Raw genomic sequence first — 23,787 nt, 5'->3', positions numbered from 1 at the left:
AAAGATACAAAATAGAATTCTTGTCAAAAAATAAGAAGTACAAGAGTCTCGGATAAAATTCCTCTGGAGAATGTATAAATGATATTTTAAAAAATAAACCAATTTAATCTTTCTTTTTCTTTTCTCTTACTATCACAAGTACCCCCAAAAGCACTATGCTATAAATGACTGAGTTTAAAAATTGCACGGGAAAAATTGAACTTTAACCTTTATCAGAATAAATAAATGCTAATTTTCCTTGATTAACCACAGTTTACACTGGCCTATCCATTATATTTTTTGTTTGATTACACATCTCTAGCTCTTTGCTCATGTCACAAAACCATGAATACGGCTCTCCTAATCTACGTCATAGGTATTGGCGAAGGCTTTCTCCACTCAGAGATTCCATTTCCTGCAGAATTTCCTGAGCAAGAGATTTAACTGAAAGCTCCACATCCTCAAGCAGTTCACCGAGGAAGGGGATTGTTTCAGCTATGAACACTAGATATTCTTCTTTCAAGTTCTCCACAAAATATTTAACAATTCTGAGGCCCAATATTTTAGCTCGCAATTTTTCACTCCGTGTCTGCATCAAAACCTGCAAAAAAAACCGGATAAAGAAGGCAGAAAGATATTCAGTTGCTTAGGAATACTAGTATAGTAGTATGTGTGGGGTACAAACATATAGCATTCAAGAGCTTTACATATTACTGAATACCCAAAACTATAACAACGAACTAATGGGCTAAACTTCAACCGCATAAATGAGGCATGGATGACTACAAAGGACCAAAGCTAATATATTATGAAATGGGGATGCAAGAGTACAGGAGCAAGTTCAGATCTTTAAAGATAATTCACCCGTAGGTCAAAACCGCAGGGATACAAAGGGTCAATTGACATGATTACTAAAGTTTGATCAAAATGGCATAAAAGCTGCAGCATGTTTACAATTAAACCTTGTAAAGCCCAATAAACATATCAGAAAAGGTCGAGTCTATGACTGAAACCCTTTTCGGATAAACTATTCAATAAGCACTTACAGAATAATAAAAAAAAGAGTGTAAAATGAATTAAGCTTCCCTCATAAGTCAAAATCAACTTTTATAGAAGCTCTCATTTAGCTTCTCCAAAAACTTATTTTAACTTGTGCACAAGTTAATTTTAACTTACGGAAGAAAGTCAATCCATTTTACCTTCTTATTTTCTTCTTAGAAGTTCTTGTTGAAGTTTTCCTAAATAGGACATGGTTTTACTATGCTTAGGGTGATGTTGATAGGTAGTTGTTAGCAACGCAAAAAATGGAGGTCTAGCAAAGGAAGGTTTTGGTAATGATTAGCTCGTTTTTCTAGTTTGAATGACTAATGTTGGAAACTCCATATTTGGACCTGCTGCCATTGCTAGGAGCCCAGTTGGCTTGCTGCTGCACTACAGCTACTGCCTGAATGTATGCATGTGAGAGGCATTTGTTAAATTAAAAGTTTTCGGGGGCCCTATCTGTAACTTGCACTTTTATTATGGCCTTTAGATAGATAATTACTTCTATTGTTAAAATGTCATGGGGCATCCATGCACCCAAACTAATAGGGAGAATAGTAGAACCAGTCATATTCACTCAATGAAAAACAAGATTACCAGTATGTCAGTATCAAATTACTTGCACAATCATTAACAAATAGTATAAAAGAATAGAAATTGTAAAATCACCTCATGATTCAAAGGTTTCCACAAAAGGTCTGATCCAGCAGTCACTGCCATTTGACCAATGCATACAACCAGTAGGTCATCAACTTCCTTCACACTTGGTATATTAATGCTGTCATCCAACAGTGCTGGTGGATCTACAACAAGTTGTGAAACAATAGGTCTCAACAACATCTGTAGCAAGCAGCAAACAAGATATTACAGTCAGTGAGGGAATATAATGAGCAAGAATATTGCTGAAGGAAGCTGAAAGATTTGGGAATATTTTATTCCTTAATAATGGAATGAGAAAACATGCAAAGTATTTTTAAATGGAATGGAAAAATTCCCAATTAATGCACAGCCTTTAAAAAATCCACTCAACTAGGTGGAAAAAAAGTCTTCCTAGAGAATTTTTTCATAACCACTCGAAACGGTGAAAATAGATACTGATGCCAATACGATGCATATATCAGATATGAAAAGTACTAAAATGACTATGCAATTATTCTAAAAATACATAGGATAGGATAGGTATAAGATATAAATCTAGATATGTAAAAAAAAAAATCTAGAAATTCAAATTAAAAGCATATTGCCTGCACATTACTAAAAAAAATCATCTTAAATCACATCCTATTATCTACAAATAGGAATAGTATCAATCTCAATCCTTTTTTGAGATCATCCATAAAGAGTTTCCATTTTGGTTCATCAAGGGACAACGCTTTTCAATGTTTATATATGCTTCTATGTCTCATGTAAACTATATTAGATTTTCATAACTATAAAGGCCCGATACTTCACAGACACATCAGTTCAGTATCCAAAAGCTTTGGCAACGTATACGGATAGATGAAACAAATGAGAGTTCTTATTATGTAAAGAATTCACTTGCCTGAAAATTTGAGGAGTCAAGAAACTTCAAGGTCCCAGTGTCGTACAGGAAACACTTATGTAAGGATGACAAGACTAGTGCCCTGAGATGCCAGGCATTGATAGACACACTGCCTATTTCTTTTATATTGCCATCATCCAGAATCCTGGCCTTTTTCTTCTGATTCACTCTAGACACTTTCACATCTCCACCTTCACTAAGATGATGAACACAACTACCAAGCAAGTGTTTGAAGTAAGGAACAAACAATGACCTACAAATAAGGATATAGCACCATCTTAAACCGCTGTGATTTGATCATTATTTTGGGTAAACAAGGTAACATCATAACTGATTATATTCTTATGTTTATTCGTGTAAACATCATAGACAATTAAGGAAATCGCATTGATAACTAACTTCCAGTTTAATACTGAGACCAAATGGTACAAATCTCAACTGTCACAAGTGGTTGACATATTACAGTGGTTCAAAACACAATTTTCGTATCTACATTAATATATACATACATAATTTAATACAAACAAAAAGCTAAACTCTTCTTCTGATACAAAATATTTAGAAACACAAATAAAGTGTCGTTTAAATAAACTCAAAGCATGCTTATTTCAAAGACCATTTTCTAAAACGAACAATAACTAGCTAACAAAATACTGACTTACCGATGGCTCTCTGTAAGCTTATTTACCATGCCATAGAACGATATGACCCTATCAATGCTTCCGCTAGAGGCAGTTTCATCCACTTCAGATTCTGCCCACTCAATACTCTTTATGAGAAGAGGCTTGAACATGCTCTCAGTAAGTTTTAGGGTCAGAACAGTCATTGTGTTAAGCACAGCTTTTTCCACTACATCAATGTTTTGAACTGAAGGAGGACTTTGACAGCGCAGATCAAGAGCAACCAAACAAAGGTCAAATACCTTTCCATGGAATGCCACAATAGATGATCTGTCCATTGTACCAATTATGGTTCCCAACATATCAAATACAATTGTTAAGCTTTTATCCCCAGCCTCAATGGCAGCTGGGTATAATTTTAACAAAGGTGGCAGGGCAAGTCGAACCTGTAAAAAAATAAAGTGTTTGGTAAAGAAAAAAACGGGTATTTCATTTCATACCACATTTACACAATGCTACATTATAACAAGCCTTACAGGAATTTTTTCAGCAAGAAGCTTTCGTACTCCATGAGCTCTAGACTCCACTTTTGCATCTACTCCTGAAACATATTCAGGATAAAGCACCAGAAGCTCCATGATATTTGTGAGATATGGATTTAAAAATCCACCAAGCTTGTCCACGACTGCCTCCAAAGTGATGAGAACATAAAAATGGGATTCATTTGAGGCTGATAAAACATCGGTGGTTTCGGGTTTCTTATCCAAACTAGCCAATACTCGACGAGATGACTTCATCACATTGTCCATAATCTTGGGAAGTTCTGCCAGTGATTTTGGACCTAGAACATTGATCAGGGCAGCAGTTGTTCTGAGGCAGCTAGAAGTCACAGCCAAGTTATGAGACACAATATGTCTTGTAACAGATCCAAGGCACAGACTAAAGATGGAATTATTAGAAGGAAATCTTTCAGCTAGAACTTCTAATGCTGAAACTGCTGCCACTTTCAAGGAGGTATTTGATGAATCATCAAGTACTCGAATAATTTCTAAACACAATTTATTAAGTGATTCTTGAGAAGTTTCATTCATATGAAGCAAAAGAAAACTTGGAGTTGACCTTGAACCTTTATTGCCTTTAAGCTTTAAGCTGACATTTTTGTGATTTCTTGCAACCTCACATAACAGCCCAAGAGCCTGCAGCACAAGAAATACAAATATCAACTCAGTTTCTCACTGTCTTGCTTTCACACCACACAAAAAATGTGGATTTCTATTCTGTGCACATGGGCACATGGTGTGCAAACATTGGAAAACTTTAATGTTTTTCGATATACCAATACTTTCTTTTCTATTAAAAACTTGGGGCATTTGCTTGCACTTCTATTGCCTGTTTTCTTTAATTACAAAAATGTCAACTTGTTTTCAATTTGTTTCCTATTCTCATAGATTTGTACAGGAAATGGAGAAAAAAAAGCTTTTAGCATTTCCTGTACAAATACATGAAAACAGGGAACAGATTGAAAACAAGGTGGTATTTTTGTAATTAAAAAGTGAAAACCGAAAATGAAAACAGGAAATAAAAGTGCAAGTAATCGTCCCCCTTAGTATTTTTGGCTTCTTATCATGTGCTTATGCACACACATTAAAAGGCAAATAAATAATTTACCAAGATGTGTGGTCAATACAAACTAAACAATTTACAGTCTATATACAACTAACGGTATTCATAACATATGTTAATATAACTCAATAATCATCATATGATAAAAGAATAAATGACCATTGTGTATACCCACCAAATTAAGTAAACATCTTGAAAATCAGGATGTTTAATAGAATACTACAAAGCAGATAAAGACACCAACAAATGGTGGTTTACCACTTTACCCTTGTATCAAAATAATGCAAGATCCTAATAAAATCTCATATTTTGTAACTTCATTGAAAACCATACCTTTTTTCCTACATTCTTGTCTGCATGACGAAGCAATTTAATTATGCTCCTAAAATATATGACAGGTATCATGACTGTTGTTAGATTCCTTACAACTGCTCGCATAGTTTCCTTCAACTCTCTCCTCAGAATTACAGGGAAATTCAGTTGTTTTTTTCTTGCATCTACAAGTTGCAAGAGTAAAACAACCTGCTCCATAAGCTCACCTAGTGCCCTCTGAAATTGAAGAGGCCATCACATTTATTTTGATTATGAATATGTTCATAAAAAAAAACAAGAGTTTATAAGGCTTATTTAAAGATTAGAACAATTACAGAAAAATATAAGCACGCAACACTAATGCCATTGCTATCACAATAAGAAACCAAAAATCTCAATATTAAACCTACAAAGAAAAAATAAAATATGACATATATTCTACAAAGAATATTTCAGTTCATGTTTTGGTTATGACTATTGTCGGAATGTCGCCTAAATTCAGTAAATTGCGGTCACCCCTAGCCTTAGTTGTGGCCTCTTTGGGGGTTGCCTTAATTGCAACCCGAGGGATGGTGATTTTGTCCCACATCAACTAGACATGTGGTTAAATAGAACTTATCAAACTTGGGCAGTCCTCACCTTACAAGCCAGTTTTTGTGGGGTTGAATTAGGGCCCTAAGTCCAATTTCTGAGAAATATGTTCATCTAAGAAACAAGTGTCATTGCAATCACACATTAACACACATATAAGCATGAAACACCAATGCCATTGCAATCACACTAAAACCAAAAACAGTATCTAAGCATGAACCTACAAAGAAAAGGCAAACAAATATGATGTATATTCTACAAACAATGAATATTTCAGTTCACAATAATGAAGTCTGCTTCTGCTTCAATATCATCCTAAGATCTGTCCCTCACCTTAAAATCACAATTTCTGATTGATGGAAATTTAACTTCATCATGTGTATCATACTATTTTGTCAGGCAAATTACATTGACACCCCTTAAACTTAAGTCCAATACTGCTTTTTTTTTTACCCCACACGGACCTCCTTCAATTAATAAATCAGGGGAGATATATGTTAATGGTAGGGTCCAATTGCAGACTATGGGAATCGAATCGCACATTAGAAGTATGCAATTCTAGCGAGGTTTAAAAGGCCTTGGGCTCTCTAACTAAGTACAATGACAACTTTTGTGGTTTCGTCCTCCCAAGGTTCTTATCAATTGGTATCAAAGCTTTCCACCACGTCCCTTGGCTGCAAAAAGGCAGGACGGGTGGTGACACCACATTGCAGCCCCTGGGTGTCAACATAGTATGCCCAAATTTATGAATTATGAGATATCAACATCTCAACAACATACTGTATGTATCTGTTAGCCATTATTGGGCATGGGTCAGGCAAAAATAGAAGCTATTCATAAATATCGTAATATTTTTTTTTATCAGCATAAATATCGTAATATAAGTTACATCTAGACTTTGCCTTGTAGAACTGAATAAAGGCATTAAAAGGAATACAAGTATCTAGCATGCATCTGACGTGGATTTATACCTGAATGACTGCAGTATCTTCTCCTGATTCCAACTTAAACACAAATTCTGGATCTTGCAACTTTTGCAAGGAAAATTGCATTACAATAAACAATTCCAGAAACAGTGCCTGGTCAACATCACTATTTCCCCTCTGCTCAAGCAGCATGACTAAAGAAGGAAGCCAAATCATACTCGTATATTGTTCACAAATTTGCACTGCAAATTTATATTCCCATTCCCCAGTATAAAATGTTAAATCATCTCGTGTCTTGACATTAAGGAAACAGGCAGCTTTCCTTGAAATTAATGAACGCAAAAGTAGGATAAGCAATGAGGCTAAGCTTTTACCCTCACCCAAAGTTCTGCAAAACAGCCATCATTATAAGACAGACCAAAAACCAATGGCTAATGTATCAATAGCAAGATCATGATGTAGAAGTAGAACAATACCTTAATAGATATAACACAAATGACAGCCTTCTGTGCTCAACGATTTCAGGCAATATATCCATGAAAATCTGGAGGAAAAAAAAAACATAAGAAGGTTGAACTGCAAAGAGATTCTTTCTATCAAGCAGCAGAAGATCATTTCTGTGAAAAACCAACCATTAGTAATTTCTCCACATCATCTGTCTTAGCCAGCCAACACGGAACAATTGCAGATATAAGATCCTCAAAAACATGCTTTGAATGACTGTCAATCTACAGGCACATAAAAGAGAAATGATGACACCACAGTTACTACACTGAATTATTAGTCCTTACTAAATTGAATTATGAAGAATTTCTCTTAAACACTGCAACTAAAAGTTAAGTTGCAAGAGTTAATAAGAATCTAAGCATGCACTTCTATTGGTGATGTAGGACTTTCAACACCCCCTCCCACTCCACGGATGCCGGCTGACCAAGTGATGCACAAAGGAAACTTGGAAACGACAGAAATGGCAGTAGGCTTTGATACCGTGTTAGATTTCATCTTAACAACTATAAAAAGCACATCCTAGTAAACGAGGTAGGAATTGTGGAACTTTCCAACAAGCATGGAAACATAAGAAAAGGATATAAGCTATTCTACCCAAAGAATGCCCGAAGTTCAGTACATGGAAACCCTATATTAACAAACCTGTGTGACAGCTGCTTGTCCAATAACTTCTAGAATATCAAGCATATGCTCCAAAACTTCGCCTGGAAAGACTCTGGTAACAGCAGAAAGTACAGAAAATACATGGTTGCGGGTGACTGCAACGGGGGATTTCCGGGCACACTCTATCAATAGCTTGATGTTAATTTCACTTATTATTTTTTCCTGTCAACAATGACAGAACTTACTATAAGGAAATAGCTAAATTAGTGAAAAGGTACTAATAGTATTTCTAACAACGTAATAAATTTTCTGGCTTCATGACTTGGAAGCATACATTTAGCGGAGCCATGCTTTTAAGAGAAATAATTATATCCTCCAGGATTATCAACAGAGTCTGTTGAATATGATATATTGTGTAATTGTTGGCTTCAGAAGGACTTGAAGGTTGGCTTAACCTTCTCACCGGGGAATAGGCACCATTCACCCATTCACCTGAAAACACCTTGCTAAGAAGCTTAAATAAGGGCCCTAAAAGTAAATGCCTGCAAGAATCAAATTGAGAATTTAGCACGATTAAATGCTTTAAATAATCATCTTAGCAGTACCCATAATGTAAGTTCAGATTCAGAAGTAACCAAGTCACCTGTTTGTTATGTCCTTCTTCAGTAGCAAAACATCAAGAAGGGAACTAAGGATGTAGACTGGATTATCTCTTCTGGATATGTCATTAGGAGGATATCCTGCTTCTTGATGTCCTATGAATTTTTGTTTCTTCACCATCTTTTCTTCTGCTGAACTACTTATACAACTCTTCTGTGCAAGTATAAGATCAAGCATGTGGCCAACAGTTGAGAAACTAATCTGCAATTGCAATATATACACCAGTTATTCTCAATTTTATTTATTTTTTTCCTTCCGTGGAATAAAAAGTTGGAAAAAACCTCCCACTACATTGAAAAGAAACAACAACAAAACCTTATGCCACTAGGTGAGGTTGGACATTGAAAAGCATAATGCAAAATAAATAACAAATAACATTCATAGTGCAAAACAACCAGTTAATCCAAAAGGCTATGGTCAGTGATAAAAATGGAGTTTACATTTTTAAAATTTCAACTCAGGCCACTACCATATTAATTGTTTAAGGATTTTTAGAAGAATACATTTATCTTATCATTTTTAAAAATTTACTATCAATTGATGAATAATAACATCATCCATTTTGTCAATTGATGAATTTGAAGCTAAACACCCAGCAGATAATGATGAAACACATGTTTGATTCAAACAAAAAGCAAGGAAGGAACAGAACTGCAACGAAGAGGAGACAGCAGATAACAGAGGATTGAACACAAGAGGAAGGTTGCCATGTCAACAGCCAGAAACCATCACGATCTGACTGGGAATAGATGGGAATACTGCCGAAGAGAGAGACCAAGATTCGTCCAGAATCAGAGAGCACAAAGCTAAAACTAGGGAGCTCATCAACCACGGTAAAGGGGGAAAGGATCCAAGATCCACCACCACCACCACCACGGGAAAAAAAACTAAACAACCTTTTTGAAGGGATGAAAACCACAAAGGTGGGGGAAAGGATCCAAGATCCACCACCACCCCGGGAAAAAAAACTAAACAACCTTTAAGGGATGAAAACCCCAAAGGTCCAGATTGAATAATACCAAAAGATTAAGTTCTTTGCAAGTAACCACTAAAGAAATCGCACACACCAGAAAAATACATAAAAAAAAAAGGGAACACTAACTGAGACAACACATGGTTAATAAGTAATAACATTTGATCAAGAGCAAGGAACTCACATCGATGCGCATTAATGCCTCTTTAGTTGCACGTTGTACATCACCATTATCATTATGCCACAAAAACACGAGCTCACAAAATAAACCCTCCTGACAGGCATAAGAAAAAATTATAAGTTTAGGTCACAGTAGAAGCTACATTAGTGATAATCTAGATCATTAGATCTACTCATCAATTATCATGAATGACAACAACAAACTCTGAATATAAATAGATATACTGCCAATAAGACCTTTACTTCATTCTTCAACTCCATATAGAATTGACTGTTAAGTTTGTTCAAGACAGTGATGCAAGGCTTTACACAGGCAGGGTCATCCGAAGTCATGGCACCCAACTGAAAGTTCCCAAGAATTAAGTCAGTAAATTCAAAATAACAAAACATGACATAGGTAAAACACACATCTTAGTATCTCACCCGCAAAGCTTTCAGTAAAAGATTTTGAAGATCATTTCCACCAGAGGGAGATGACATAACACAGCTCTACACATGAAGAGGAACAAGTTCACACCAAACCTCAGAATAAAGGTTCCATAAGCTAAAACTAAACAAAATACACATACCTCCAGCAAAAGGCACACTATCTGAGTTTCAGTGTTTGACAATTTTGGACAAGACTTATTGAGCTCATCATAGTACTGCTCCAGAAAAGAGGACAACAATGGCCCAACTTCTGGAATGTGCATAAGGGCATTCCCAATTCCTTTGAATAAAGATAAAATCATTAGCTGCAAGCAACATCAGCAAATAAGTTACTTCCTTATAGTCTCAGCACAGCATAAAAACCCACACATAACACTGTTAATCTGGAACTGAACATAAGAAACCTTGATCTGTATCTCTATCTCCACAACTAAAAATATAAAAAGAAACATAGAAGAGCGTCAAGACATCAAACCTTCCCGTAGTTAGAGAATTTAAGAGTGGAACCCAAAATGAAGCCGAGAATTTTTATTTTTGTAGGCTGGTCAAACCTGAAAAGATATGTTTGGGAACAAAGTGGAATAAAGAATCCCAGAATTTAAATCAAATGAACATTTTTCATGAATGAAGATAAGGAACACTCTTTAAAAAAACAGAAACTAACAAGCAAAATGAAAAGGTAAAAGTAAGATGGAGAAAGTTACAATATAAGACTCACAGAAATATGCATCAAACAATGAGCATAAGTATCAGAACCAATAACAATGGAATCCTAAACCTATTCTATCCCTACAATCAATCTCAATAACACAAAGCAGCTTTAACTCCTCTAAAAAGGTAAGCCACACAATATGTAACATTAAACAAAGTCTAAATAAATAAACAAACAAAAACACTAATGTAAAGCAAATGAAACAATGTCAAGGTCTATGTGACTGTACATGTGTCGCCAAATCCTACCTATCATTATCCTTTAATCTAAATGCTAATATTCATTCACTAAATCAATTATGTGACCAATTCTCTTCTTCACAAACCCAGTTGTCACAGTGACACAGATGGACCGCTTGGGGACGCTGATGAGATCTGGTTTATAATGTCATTTTATTAATGGTTGCTGGCATCATTGATTATAGAGAGTCTCTACTAGAGACTTGTCTTTATACCAGGATGTATTATGGTACATAAAGCAACTTCACCTGCCGGCTAGAACCTTCTTAGGAAACACCAGCCAAGAACTCTTATCACAATCTCGTCAGCGCTCAGCAAGGCAAAAAAGCAATAAAAAATACAACAGCAAGGCCCATGTAGTGGGAAGAGAAAACAGTTGGTCAAGTGATTGGTTCAGTGAATCAATCCTAGCCTTTTAGATTAAAGGAGAAGCAAGGAATAGGATTTGGTGAAATATAAAATTTGACACTTAATGTCAATTGGTCATATATACATAACAGAAACACATGCACATGCACACCAAAGCCTAAAGCTGCAATTTAATAAAATACTCCAAAATAAAGTGTCATATTGCTTAGTTTGGAATTTATCATAATTTTTTATTTCATGTTTATCGAAGAATTCATCTAGAGGAAATAAATAAGGACAAGAAGAAAACAAGCAACCATTCTAGAACAATAATAATAAAAGAAATAGAATAACACATATCAAAACAGCTCTCAAGTGAAAACCCATAATTACAAAATTTATAAGCAATATAATTGATTAGCATTTCCATCTTGAATAAAAATAGGATTATTCAACTGTCAAGTTAAGGTTCCATCCTACAGTTTATGCATTGGTTCAGCACCATTTTAATTATCAGCTGTGTATATATATATATATATATATATATATGTATATATATATATTCACATTGAATGAATGTCCTAGTTCTCCCTATATGCCATCTACCTAAATTTCCATTTCTTTCTCGTCCCACCCTTAATTTACTTTCCCCTTCCCTATATGACTTTATTTGTGTCATGCATCCCTCCAATCCTTATGAACTTTGAGTTTTGACAATGGGGACAATGAACAGAAACAGAACAGTTATTTCCCAGCAACAGCAACTGAACATCATTTAGATTTTAAAAAGAAAAGGGGAAAAACTCTGTCCAAATGCTTCTCTCCACATTAAGAAAATCTAGCTAATTTCATCAACAGAACAAGAAAGCATGGTCATATTGATAAGCAGCAGCTAAGACAATGAATATAACAAATAGTTCTAAGGTAATAATATTGGTGCCATTGAAATGAGAATTGTCATAGTAACATCATAAATACCTTTTTTCTATATCTTGAGGTACCAAGATGTTTCGAGGCTCCAAGATGTTTGGACAGGATGAGCGAAAAGCAGATGCAAACAATGAAGGAAGAAATTTCTTGTCGGACAATATGAATGTTTTTTGTTGATCCATCAATGCCAAAACATCACCCAAAAAATGGATCCACGTTGCATTGTTACCTGTTCTTACCAATTTAGAAATTTATAAAGTAACAAGGTAAAATTAATTAGGCATTGAGGGCTACATCAAATTATTCAGACAATAGAGTACCATTTTTCTTGCCAGAACGCTCAACATGACACCACAATGTACGCAATGAATCAATACAGCTCATGGCAGCAACCCTTATAGACTGGAAGAAAAATTAAAAAAAAATGCAAAGAAATCATTTGAGCCGATAACATCTTTTCAAAAATAAAGAAAATGGCAAAAAAAAGTAATAGAGGATATACCACCAAGAAAACCATTTGTCAACAATTATAAATTGGCGGTGTGCAGAAAAGGACAAAAATATACACAACGTCAGAGAGTAAAGCTAACAAAGAATCATACCTGATTATCACTCGCAAATGGAACAAGAACAGAAGGAAATTCAGCTAAAAGTTCAATTTGCCATTTATCTTGCGACAGGCTACAAAGAAATGCATAGCATTGAAGACTTTCAACCTGAACTGCAGCAGTAACACCTGTAGAATGAAAGATTCAACCAAAAAATATGCCAATTGAACTTTATCTGACTTCTGATTCTGAACGAAAAATGTTAACTATAGAATACCAAAACAATTTGTAAATATCAATTCCAAAGGAACACAACATTAGCCAAGTAAAATATAATAAGTTTAGAGCACCTTCATCTGTGAAAAACTTAGATAAGAGGCGGGGAGGTGATATTCTGCACTGTGCTGCTAAGTAATGGAGGTGTTCGCGGAATGTATGCTTCAATTTAGAGGAAGCAAAAAATACAAACAGATCCCTTATCTTGTTGACCCACTTATCATCATCATGCTGCATTTTGTAAAAGGTTAATATCCAACAAATGTTGAAGGTGAGAATCTAACAACAAATTCCAAGAAGGAAAGCAGGTTCATTAGACAATTGATAAAAGGATTACAAATAGTAAAGGAATTACTAACAAGCAGAATGTCAGAAGGTAGTACTGATATTAGTTGTGCTAGCCTCCAAAATATGCAAATCATAACCTTCACATTTAGATGTCTCAGCTTGACATACAAAAGCTCATTAAAGAATGCACTGCAATCCCAGTCTAACACTTCAGGCTTGAACTGCAAAACAACCCGAATTCCCAACAATCAAAACAGAAGTAAAAAATTAGCTTCTCATTACAAAAAAAGTATAAAAAAAATGAAATAAAAGCACCAATATGCTAGTAAATTATTTGTACCTCATCCAATGAGGCATCACCAGCTGTCACTGATGTTTCCCACTCAGCCTTTAGAATAGGAAATACACATTCAAATAGTGTATAAATGTCTTCATCTTTGATCAAAAGAAAAAAGTCAATATTTACCATTCCTTGATCCCATCTTTTGTAATTTTTTTACAAAGAAATCTAATACAGAGAATAGAAAAGTACAACTAGGGGAAGTAAAATATACTTCAAACATTTATTTCTAGCTTATTTGTTTAAACATTACTTTTTTAGTCATTATACGATATAAGATATTTATGTATTAGTTATCAACTATTTCTGAAAAATATTAAAGAGAAGGGGAAAACAAACCTTTTGGTTTTATCAAAAGAGACTGCAAAAGAACAAAAAAGAAGAGTGTCTTTGACAACTCCAAATCACTGCAGCTTTCAACAAACCAAGCAATATGCTCTTTGGGGTGGACCATGAAATTCTTAGCCATGTTATCAATAGTCTTCAAGTTAATTGAAGATAAACTTCCAGGTATCAATGTCTGCAATTTTACTTCAAGAGTCACTAAAGTAAAAGATGATTGACGATTTCATCTGACATAAACATATTCATGAGTTGTTGTGATTACTGATTAACAATTTAGAAATACTATCAAACCAAAAATGTCTTTGAGAAAACCCACACCACAAGTACTACTAGTAAGTAGTAACATATCATGTTCATATACTAGACTCGTCATGCTCCAATTGGGTTATTCCCACCATAATATCTGTAAAAAATGTGCATTTGAATTTTCAAAGTTTTGCTTTTCCAAAGGAGACAGGACCTTATGCTTGATTCATATCTTCAGTTCACCTTGGCAAATTCTTTATAGGATCTAGAGTTTGACAAACTTGCCTTTTTGAGCAACAGAATTAAACTTCTTCATACTGTAATTGTACATTAAAAACAAATTTGAAAGTAGATATTTACCCCTTCTCCAAAAGAAGACACGACAATATTCTGATAAAGTGGCCAGTTTATTTTGTTGACTAGTCCCAGAGCCTTTAAATTCAAGCTCTGTGTCTGCATGGCAAAATAAGTGGTTATTTGATAATTACCAGAGAAGGGAAAATATAAAAGCTATTAAATAAGTACAAGACCAAAATATATTAATTTTCTATCCGAAAAAAATATTAAATATGAAGTTAGTTATTACCTGTGGTAGAACAAGGAGTAACGGAAAAATCATAGCAGCAACATTCTTCAAGTAATCAGTATGATCACTGAAGTAGGAGATGGCATTCTTTAGACAAGTGACAGCAACTTCACCATTTAGACTATAGTTATCAGCTGAACCTACAAGAAGAGAATGGCGCATAATACATAGAGTGAACAAAGAGCATAATTTTTTTTATTCAATTAGTAAGGAACCAAGCAAAGACCATTTGCTTAAAGAATATCTAATACAAACATCTCTAGGAAGCCGAATTCATCCTTATTCATGGCTATATCAGAACTGGAATAAGTTTACTTGACAGACAGGAAATAACTAGCTGTAACTTAATGAGGACAAATATTTTTTTTATCAGCAAAGATAAAATATATTAATGTTAAAATAAAAGACAAGTACAAGAGGACAAATATACTCCAGTAACAGCAGTACAACTGGAATAAGTGTATGAACCGAAGGTTATATGCTTATATGAATCTAATCAACATAAAGTAAAAGCATATTTTGATGAAATAAACATAAAAATGGACAACCAGACACCCCTTCAAAGAGAAAAGGGAAAGAATATAAGTTCAATAGAGCAAATCAATCCCAAAATAGACAGAAGATATAAGCATAAGAATACTTTGAACCATTGGAAAAACATTAAGAAAACTTAGACATTTATAAGACCACATCTGTATTCTGCATATAACCCCGCCACCCCCTAACAGTAATCAATCAGCATCCATCAAGAATACATTCAGAGAACAAAGTCCCTGTCCCAGTTTATGGATAAATTGATGCTTGCATGTAGTGCTTCAATATAACACACAAACAATAAAGATGATATCTACCTAATTATTGTTAATATATCACCAATTACCTGACAGCAGTTTGTCAGTGCATCTTCTTAGCACTTTTTGTAGTGCATCAAGAAGCTTAGAAGAATCTATTACATTCGGCAAGCCATCAACACGTAAAGCTGCTTGAACAACTGTTAGATCTTTATCCTCAAGCTGTCTTAATATGTCCTCTTGGATGTTTATAAGATTCTGATCAACAAGATGTGTTTTGGGGTTAGTTAAAGGTTGAAGACTATGAATATGGCAAAACAGTAATAACACATTAACACATCCTAGCAAGAACTTTGATCATATTATAAAGATTTCCCCAAGTCAACATGAAATCAACTCATAATTTCGCATAAAAATAGCATAAACCACAATGATAATCAATTAATTTACAGCTTATAAATATAATTAATTATAGCATACCAAGTACTAATTAGTGCTACCTAAATAATGGTACCATTGGTACTGTGTACTTCTTACTAGCAATTGGTGTTTGTGTTTGACAATGAAGCATGATACAATAATTTTTTATAGCATTTTCCATCATCACACTTTCTTTTGGACAGATTTGTCCCCTTGGGTTCATCGTGGGTCAAGGCTCAGTTTACAGAGGGGTTTCCCTTTTGAGTTTTGACAGTGTTGTAAAGATATCAGGTTTAATCTTGAGTTGTATAGTCTTCACTTTTTGCTAAGCCTTTTTTACCTGGCTCAATTCAAATGAAGTTGAGGTGGCTTTTGAGGGATATATACTCCTCCCACCTTGTACACATACTCTTTCAAATGAAGTTCCGTAACAAAAATCAATTATACCCTCCCTCACCAACAATGTGTAGAATCAGTGGCCTTAACAAATTAGATTACAAATGTACCTCAGTTAAATCATTCAAAATGGAACTTAAATGTATCAACAATTATTTCCAAATAAAACTAGTTTGACAGCAAAATTTTGTAATGCAACCATTTCCTAAAAATAAAAATATAAAATCAAAGAGAAGTAAGATGCCGTCACCATCAGAAATTACAAGCAATTGATTTACACTATTGTAAATCACACTTACTCTTACATCACTATGAAATGTAATCTTTGCCAATCCAACAATTGAATTATAAATGTATATTACCCAAAATTATTTATGTCAAATCTTGTAAAATATAAACAACAATAAGAATAAAATTGAATAGGTTTTATTTTTATATATTTCAGAAGAATATATAACATTAGTTTTGATGATCTGAATGATGTATCAAAAAAATGAATTAATCTAAAATTTTGTATTTATAATCTATATGATAGGAACTTTTAATCCAACAATGGGTATCGAGATAAAATTATCCAGTAAAAAGTTACTGAATGATGTGAGAGTGGGTGTAACTTATATCAAACAATCCCTCATTGAGTGTGTGTGTGTGTGTGTGTGTCCAAAACATAAAACACATCAATCAAAAATTTAATACTTCTGTCACCCAAAAAGAGAAACATCAAGGCTGCTCTCTAACTAGTGTCAAACAAAAAATACAAATTGAAGGAAACATACAGTTTTGGGAGGACAGGTATATAAAGGAAATAAACCACATCAAGCAAGAAGTTTCAACTTTTTCCAACCAAAAGGAGCACATCAAGGATGTTCTTCAAACATTGTCATAAACAAAAAATACAAATTAATGGAAACATGAGGTTTTGGGAGGACAAGAAGATTAGCAGAGCATATATACCTCTAAACCAACTGCCTTGGCTTTCAGGATAACGGAATTATTTAAATCAAGCAGTGTAGCACGTCGAACATCAGCCTAGAGCACCATATCAAATACAAATTGTGAAGCTCTAACAATTAAGAAAAAAAATTATCACTGTTGAACAGGAGAAGACACACTTTTACATTTACATACACCTAATAATCAAGAATAGGTCAATGGTTGATACCTTTGGATGATACAGGCCCAACCAAACATTTGAGTCTGAAATATCAAGTGACGAATCCGAATTCCCATCCAACATCTTACATAAAACCTTATACAATGAATCATCTTTCTTAGAACGTGCTTTGTTATCCTGTTGAACATGTTCAAAGCTCAAGCCATTATATACTATCTGACAATGCATGACAACAACAAAAAAACAGACAATTCATCAGCATACCTGAAGGAAATGATGAGCTGCACCTCGTAATTCAGAAGGGTATTTTGTATTGACGACAAACAGAATCTTTTTTGCCCACCCAGCTAATCAACATTTGACAAATCAAAGTTATGAGAATAATAAGCTAGGCAACAAATGATAACTGACTAGTTGTAGATTTCTAGTAAGAAAAGATAATAAAGGCATACCATATGGAGCTAAATGATTAAAAAAAACACCATAAGAAAAGAAAAGAAAATTATTCAGGAGCAAAACCTGACAATAATAATCTACACAGAAATCAATGAGACTTCTTAAAAAGAAATTTGAATTTCCAAGCTGAAGCAAGTAAAACAAAATACACTGACTATTGAAGACATCACATGCACGCATGATACACATGGATAAATCATAAACCATATAGCGAGATACACAATTTGAAGATATCTAGTTCATTAGTGGGTTTGTTGACAACACTCCAAATTTGTTTTAAATCACATATTCAACTGCTTTGAAGCTGTTCCACACTCAAACTTAGCCAAAATAGTGTTGGTATCAACAAGGATTGTTAGCATCATAAATGTATTGGACAGTAGTATATGCAAAATTTCCTGTCTTCGTATGTATCTTTCTTGGTCTCTGGGTTTCTCTATAAATCTATCAGTGTTATTTACAGTTGAAAAAAAGAGTAAGTAGTTTCTTAACAAATAAAACTTCACTTCCTGAAGGCACACTTTAGACTTCAACATCAAATTCCAATTTACTTTTCCCAGTTTCAATACATGGGTAAACCGTTAAAGAATGGACTAAGATTCTTTGACAATAAGGCATCGTAACCAGTGTGATCCGAGAGTTTGGCTCTTAATTAAGAAATGCTTTTCATACTGTAGAAATGGAGTGGTGTCAGCACTTGTGGTATAATGCAATGCTTTTGTTCTGGTGTTTCAAACTCCAGTTCTAACTATTTATACAGGATGTACAAACATTTTATTACTTAGGTAATATTGATACAGAAAACAAATCACTTCTAAGTAGACCACTTTTAATATCATGCATCTATTGCATTATATGTTGGAAAGTTCGGTGTTGGGGGAATAATTTCCCGATAAGCTGCCAAAAAAATTTCTCCGCCTCTAAAATAAGCTAATACGAACACAAAGTACGATCAAACTTCATGGTGAAAGAAATTTCCCAATAACTTAAAATGCATCCATGGTCATTGCTTTCAGAATTCAGAAGAACATTTTCACACAGGTATGCAAACAATTTTTTTACAGAAGTTTAGATGTGATTTCTCAATCACCAAATGAGATTTTCATTAAATATTATTTTCTTTAGAAATTTATTGATTCACTCTTGGTATGAATTATTAGATCAAACCATATGAACAATGAAGCACACCAGGATATATAATTTGTTGTACAGAATAGTGATCACCTTTCTACAAATCAGAATCAGAATACACACCTGACACGGAAGAAGTTGAGTCGCTAACTTTTTGTGATAATTTCACACAAGTTGAAAGGATCTTGGTGACCACATGATAAACAAGACCATTTATGGGGACTTTTTCTATTAAGGATAGCAAAGTCCGCTGACAGTATTCATCAGAAGAACTGCAAATGTGTTATTGTTATAATCAGCACAAAACGCAAGCTTCTATAAGATATGACTTAAAGCATATATCTCCTGAAAGACAATCATAGAAAGCACACCTGCAGTCAATCAGGGAGTCCAAAAGCACAAGGAGAAACTTTTCAATATTGAACTCCTCAGATAATTCTAATAAAACCCCTGCCAGGTCCCTATATAGAAAAAGGAATTTAATAAATCATAAATATAGGTACAGAAATGACAACAGTCAAAGCACAGTGATTATGCATAAGTTGAGCAGTTCGAGGAAGAATACCTTATTTCCTTTAATATCTCCAAGGCCTTCATTGGGAGTATTTCAACATTTTGAGACTAAAAAAATTCCAACAGAACAAATTATAATGAAAATATAACCAGATTCAGAAATAGTCAAATAGATATTTCACAATGAAAGGAAATTGGATGAAATACCATTTAACCCCCTCCCCCCCCCCCCCCCCAAAAAAAAAAAGGATTAATACCTCCATTTAAACTATACACAAGCACACAGGATTACACTAGTACCTGAACAAGACTAATTAAGGTAATAAGGGACAATCGAAACCAATGGAGATCTGTCAACTCTGTAGCCTCCTGACGAGCAACCTCAGCAACCAAACGTATCAAACTATTCAAAAGTTTAGGAGCTAATGCAGTTTTGTTTCCAAGCAAGCCAATGATCATCAAAGAACCAGCCTGCATAATAGAAAACAAAAAAAAAAAGCAAAAAAAAGTGAGCTTCCAGGTGCTAATTATAAATCAGGACAATTTGACCAAAAAAAAAGCAGGAGAGGGTGGCAAGAAACATATCTCAAATACATGAATATACATAATATGTGAAAATATTTTATCATATCCTATCTTAGATTATGTTTTAGGATTAGTTTCCCTATACTTCCATTATCTCTCAGGATTGCTCTATGATTAACATAAATAAGGGTTAGTACTTCCTATTTCATGAATATACCATCCATGACATTGCAATTCATCGTAATAATCAGTAGAATATCATTCAAAGTTTCTATTCTCTTCTTTACTTCCCTCTATACCTAAAACCCCATATTTCAACAGATCAAATAAGCACCAAAAGTAAGGTCATACTAACATATATTTCCCTCAACTTGAGTGTTATAGAAACAGATGGTTATGGTCTTTGTTAGGTGCTCAGTGTGGGTTTATTTTAAGGGAGTCTCCATCACAATTACAAATATGGAGAGCAACTGGAGGGATCTTTTATATTGGTGAACTACTTGTATTTCTGATTTTAACGAAAAAATAAGGGATATCGAAAACAATTTAGCACTCAATCTGTATCACAGCCTAACCATGAAAAAAGGAAAATTCATGACTGGAAAGATTAAAGCCAACTCATTTTTCACAAATAAAAAGTCTACTTGCCCAATAAAGAAAAAAGAATACTCAAGTTATAACAAAACAGCAATATCCAAGCTTACTCCAACTAGGCAGGGTAAGCTACTATATTCTTGTATGATGTTACCATATTCTCTTCTTTGCAGAGGATCAGATGCAAAATAAAGCAATCAATTGCTTGAACAAAACATACATTATGACATGAGCTAGTCCGAGCATATTCTACATTTATGGAAACAAATTATAAAGAAAGTAGAAACTAGCTTAACACAATAAACATAGCAACAGTGAATAACATTTGTTAACAAAATGGTTTTAGGCCAACTTGTACAACATAAAAATGCAGCATTACTTGTCCTATTTGTGATGAATAATATTGCACTAGCAGATATTGTAGAGCAAAAGAGAAAATTCATTTCACACAGCGTACCATTTGAATGCAATTACATCACCTACTAATGATAAGGTAATCACAAAAATTTTACAGTATGATGTCCAACTATAATCAGTTTTAAATTTTAACACATGGAAAATAATTTCCTAGGAAGCTAACCTTGTGATCTGAAACCCCCTTAATGCCAGGCTGAAGACTCACAAAAGGAAGTATCCTCTTTACGAGATCATCATCAACAGTCACAACAGTACCCAAAACTTCAACGAAAACAGCAGTACAAAAGCGAATTGCAGGCATTGAAGGTCGAGACTTTTTTGATGGAGATGCCTGTAACCAAATCCTTAGCCACCTAATTATTTGATTCCACTAGAGAACTTCCAAATTCACAACTAAACACAAAACAATTACTCACATAGTTACATAGAGCATCTAATATGCCCTTATCACGGATGCACTGCTGCACTATGACCATTCTAGGTAGCCGTGCACCAGAGGCTTTCACACCATCAAGAAATCCCCATTTAGTATTCCTTTATATTAACAGAAATATCAGAAGCCTCTCCAATCAATAGTAGTCTACAATCTACATCACAACCAAACCAAAAACATGTAATAATATCTTTCTAACCTTGTATCGAGTATCTGTACTATTCGAACAAATTCGGGCTCGTCGTGGTACGGCAAAGTACACAAAATCAAATCCTCATTGTTGTATACATGAATCCTGAAACTCAAAACAAACCCCATCAAAAATCACAAAAAAAGGTAAAAGAGGCAGAGCCAAAATGTGATTATCAACACAACACCCCTAGGAAGAAAACAACATTGTTGAATTATTGAAATCAAATAAACAGCTCACTTGTGTCTACGTATCAAGTACTCGAGCGTTTGAAGAGCAGAGGTATGAAGAAAGTATCCAGAAAGTAGTCTCAAGTATGAAGCAATGGAGACATTAAGTTGATTGTTCTGTTCTATTCCCATTAACTCTCTATCCAACTCTATACTTCTGTGGCTAAACAAATCGTTCTTATAGTTCCTGAACCGCTCATCCATGCCAATAAGAATCTCTAAGCCTGGAATGTTGCATCACATAAGAAAAGAAAAAATAATACAAAAATAGAATATAAAGTAGCAACACACTTCATAATGCTCCATGATAATCACTGCGAAACTTAATTCGGTTAACTGAATTGCTTAGTTGCAGTACTATGTTGAAAAGAGCGAAAGTAAAAAGTTGAGAAGATAGACCTCGAAGAGCTTCGGTGAAAATAGTTTCGGTGCTGATGTCAGCGGCTTTTTTGGGATCGTACAAGATGGAAGGGCGAGTGTATGGCCTCTTGAGAGGATCAGAATCGGTTTTGGCGAAGGATCTGATAGCTTCTAACTGCGAGGCTATGGAGGACGCCATTGCTGGGGTTTCGCACCAAAACGAAGGTTCAACGATTTTGGTTTCAGTTTTGGTTCTTCTGCTTATGCTTTTCTTCTTCTTCTCTGCAGAAGAACTTAAAAGCGAAGACTGTGAGAGAACGAGGTGTTATATTGATTTACGGCTTTCGCGCTGAGCTGCTCGTAGGGTTTAGGGCTTATGTGTTTTCAACCGCCAATGTTCCCTTCCCAAGCGACGTCGTTCCTCTCTCTCTCTCATAAAGCCAATATAAATAATGCAATACTTGTCCCCTATAACTATCATTTTTATCTAAATGAAAAAATAATTTTGTATTTTTTTATTTGTTCTTGTGTCTATAATTTATTTATAACTATTAATAAAAATAATTACTTTATTATATATATATATATATATATATATATATTATTTATAATTTATCTATTAATTATTTTTAAAAATCACTCGATCATAAATAATTATAATCTAATAATATTTCAGCATGATCGTTATTATAATTACATCTAATTCAAAAAAAAAATTAAGACATAATGCATTGAGCGTTGTTTTTCGACTAGTTTATTTATAATGTTATTATATTTAATTGCAGTATTTCATTTTTAAATATAATTAAAATCAAATGATGTAAATACTATCCTGTGTTGATTGAAAGAAGATAAAACAGAAATAAATGATATATATACTAGATACTATCCGTGATGCACAGGATTGCATGAGTAAATTTAGAGGGAAATTTTTTTAGATTATACAAAAAAAATTGTATTAATTTTTTATACTATTAAAAAATTAATTCACATGTTTATAATATATAACTTATTTACTAATTAGAAATAACAAAAGATAATTGGATGTGATTAGTTTTAAACAATTTTTTTTGTTGTTGTGTTGTTTGTTTAAACAAATCAACCCACTTAACAAAATTCAAATGAAAATTATAATAAATTGTTTTTACTAAAAAAAAAAAGACAGATTATTTCATTATTATCGCTTTTATGAAGATCATTAATATAATAATGTAAAAAATAAAAAACAAAATTAAGTTAATGAATGAAAAAATATAAATTTAATAACACGTACTTAAATAACTGAAAGTTAATACAATAATACCTAGTACGTGTACATGTGCATTGTATGTGAGGTAATACTTTTTATTATTTTAAAAAATTAATTGAAAAC

General features: G+C 33.9%; 1 protein-coding gene across 2 annotated transcripts; it reads right to left on the bottom strand.

Moving 5' to 3' along the window:
* Nucleotides 1-48: 48 nt before the first annotated feature.
* LOC114402181 (uncharacterized protein At3g06530-like) lies at nt 49-22,839 on the bottom strand. 2 transcript variants are annotated; one of them, XM_028364686.1, is made up of 39 exons: nt 22,455-22,839; nt 22,066-22,279; nt 21,835-21,930; nt 21,619-21,736; nt 21,366-21,533; nt 19,967-20,137; nt 19,719-19,774; nt 19,525-19,614; nt 19,277-19,425; nt 17,831-17,913; nt 17,615-17,743; nt 17,407-17,481; nt 15,726-15,894; nt 14,846-14,985; nt 14,620-14,712; nt 14,008-14,188; nt 13,669-13,763; nt 13,400-13,549; nt 13,115-13,271; nt 12,819-12,952; nt 12,537-12,618; nt 12,265-12,445; nt 10,463-10,538; nt 10,128-10,292; nt 9,982-10,047; nt 9,796-9,900; nt 9,563-9,652; nt 8,389-8,606; nt 8,080-8,287; nt 7,785-7,967; nt 7,268-7,363; nt 7,112-7,179; nt 6,681-7,023; nt 5,140-5,355; nt 3,720-4,379; nt 3,226-3,629; nt 2,564-2,816; nt 1,690-1,860; nt 49-580 (listed from the first exon to the last, which is right to left on the bottom strand). In XM_028364686.1, exons 1-39 carry the CDS (start codon nt 22,612-22,614, stop codon nt 350-352), a joined length of 6,444 nt encoding a protein of 2,147 aa, XP_028220487.1. In that variant the 5' UTR covers nt 22,615-22,839; the 3' UTR covers nt 49-349. The 2 variants fall into 2 exon arrangements, with proteins under 2 accessions (XP_028220487.1, XP_028220491.1); XM_028364690.1 differs by having other exon boundaries at nt 9,802-9,900.
* Nucleotides 22,840-23,787: the final 948 nt, after the last annotated feature.

Source organism: Glycine soja, chromosome 2, assembly GCF_004193775.1.
Source record: "Glycine soja cultivar W05 chromosome 2, ASM419377v2, whole genome shotgun sequence".
Lineage (NCBI taxonomy): Eukaryota > Viridiplantae > Streptophyta > Magnoliopsida > Fabales > Fabaceae > Glycine > Glycine soja.
The sequence above is the reverse complement of the archived record's forward strand: the minus strand, read 5'-3'. Positions and strand labels throughout refer to the sequence as shown.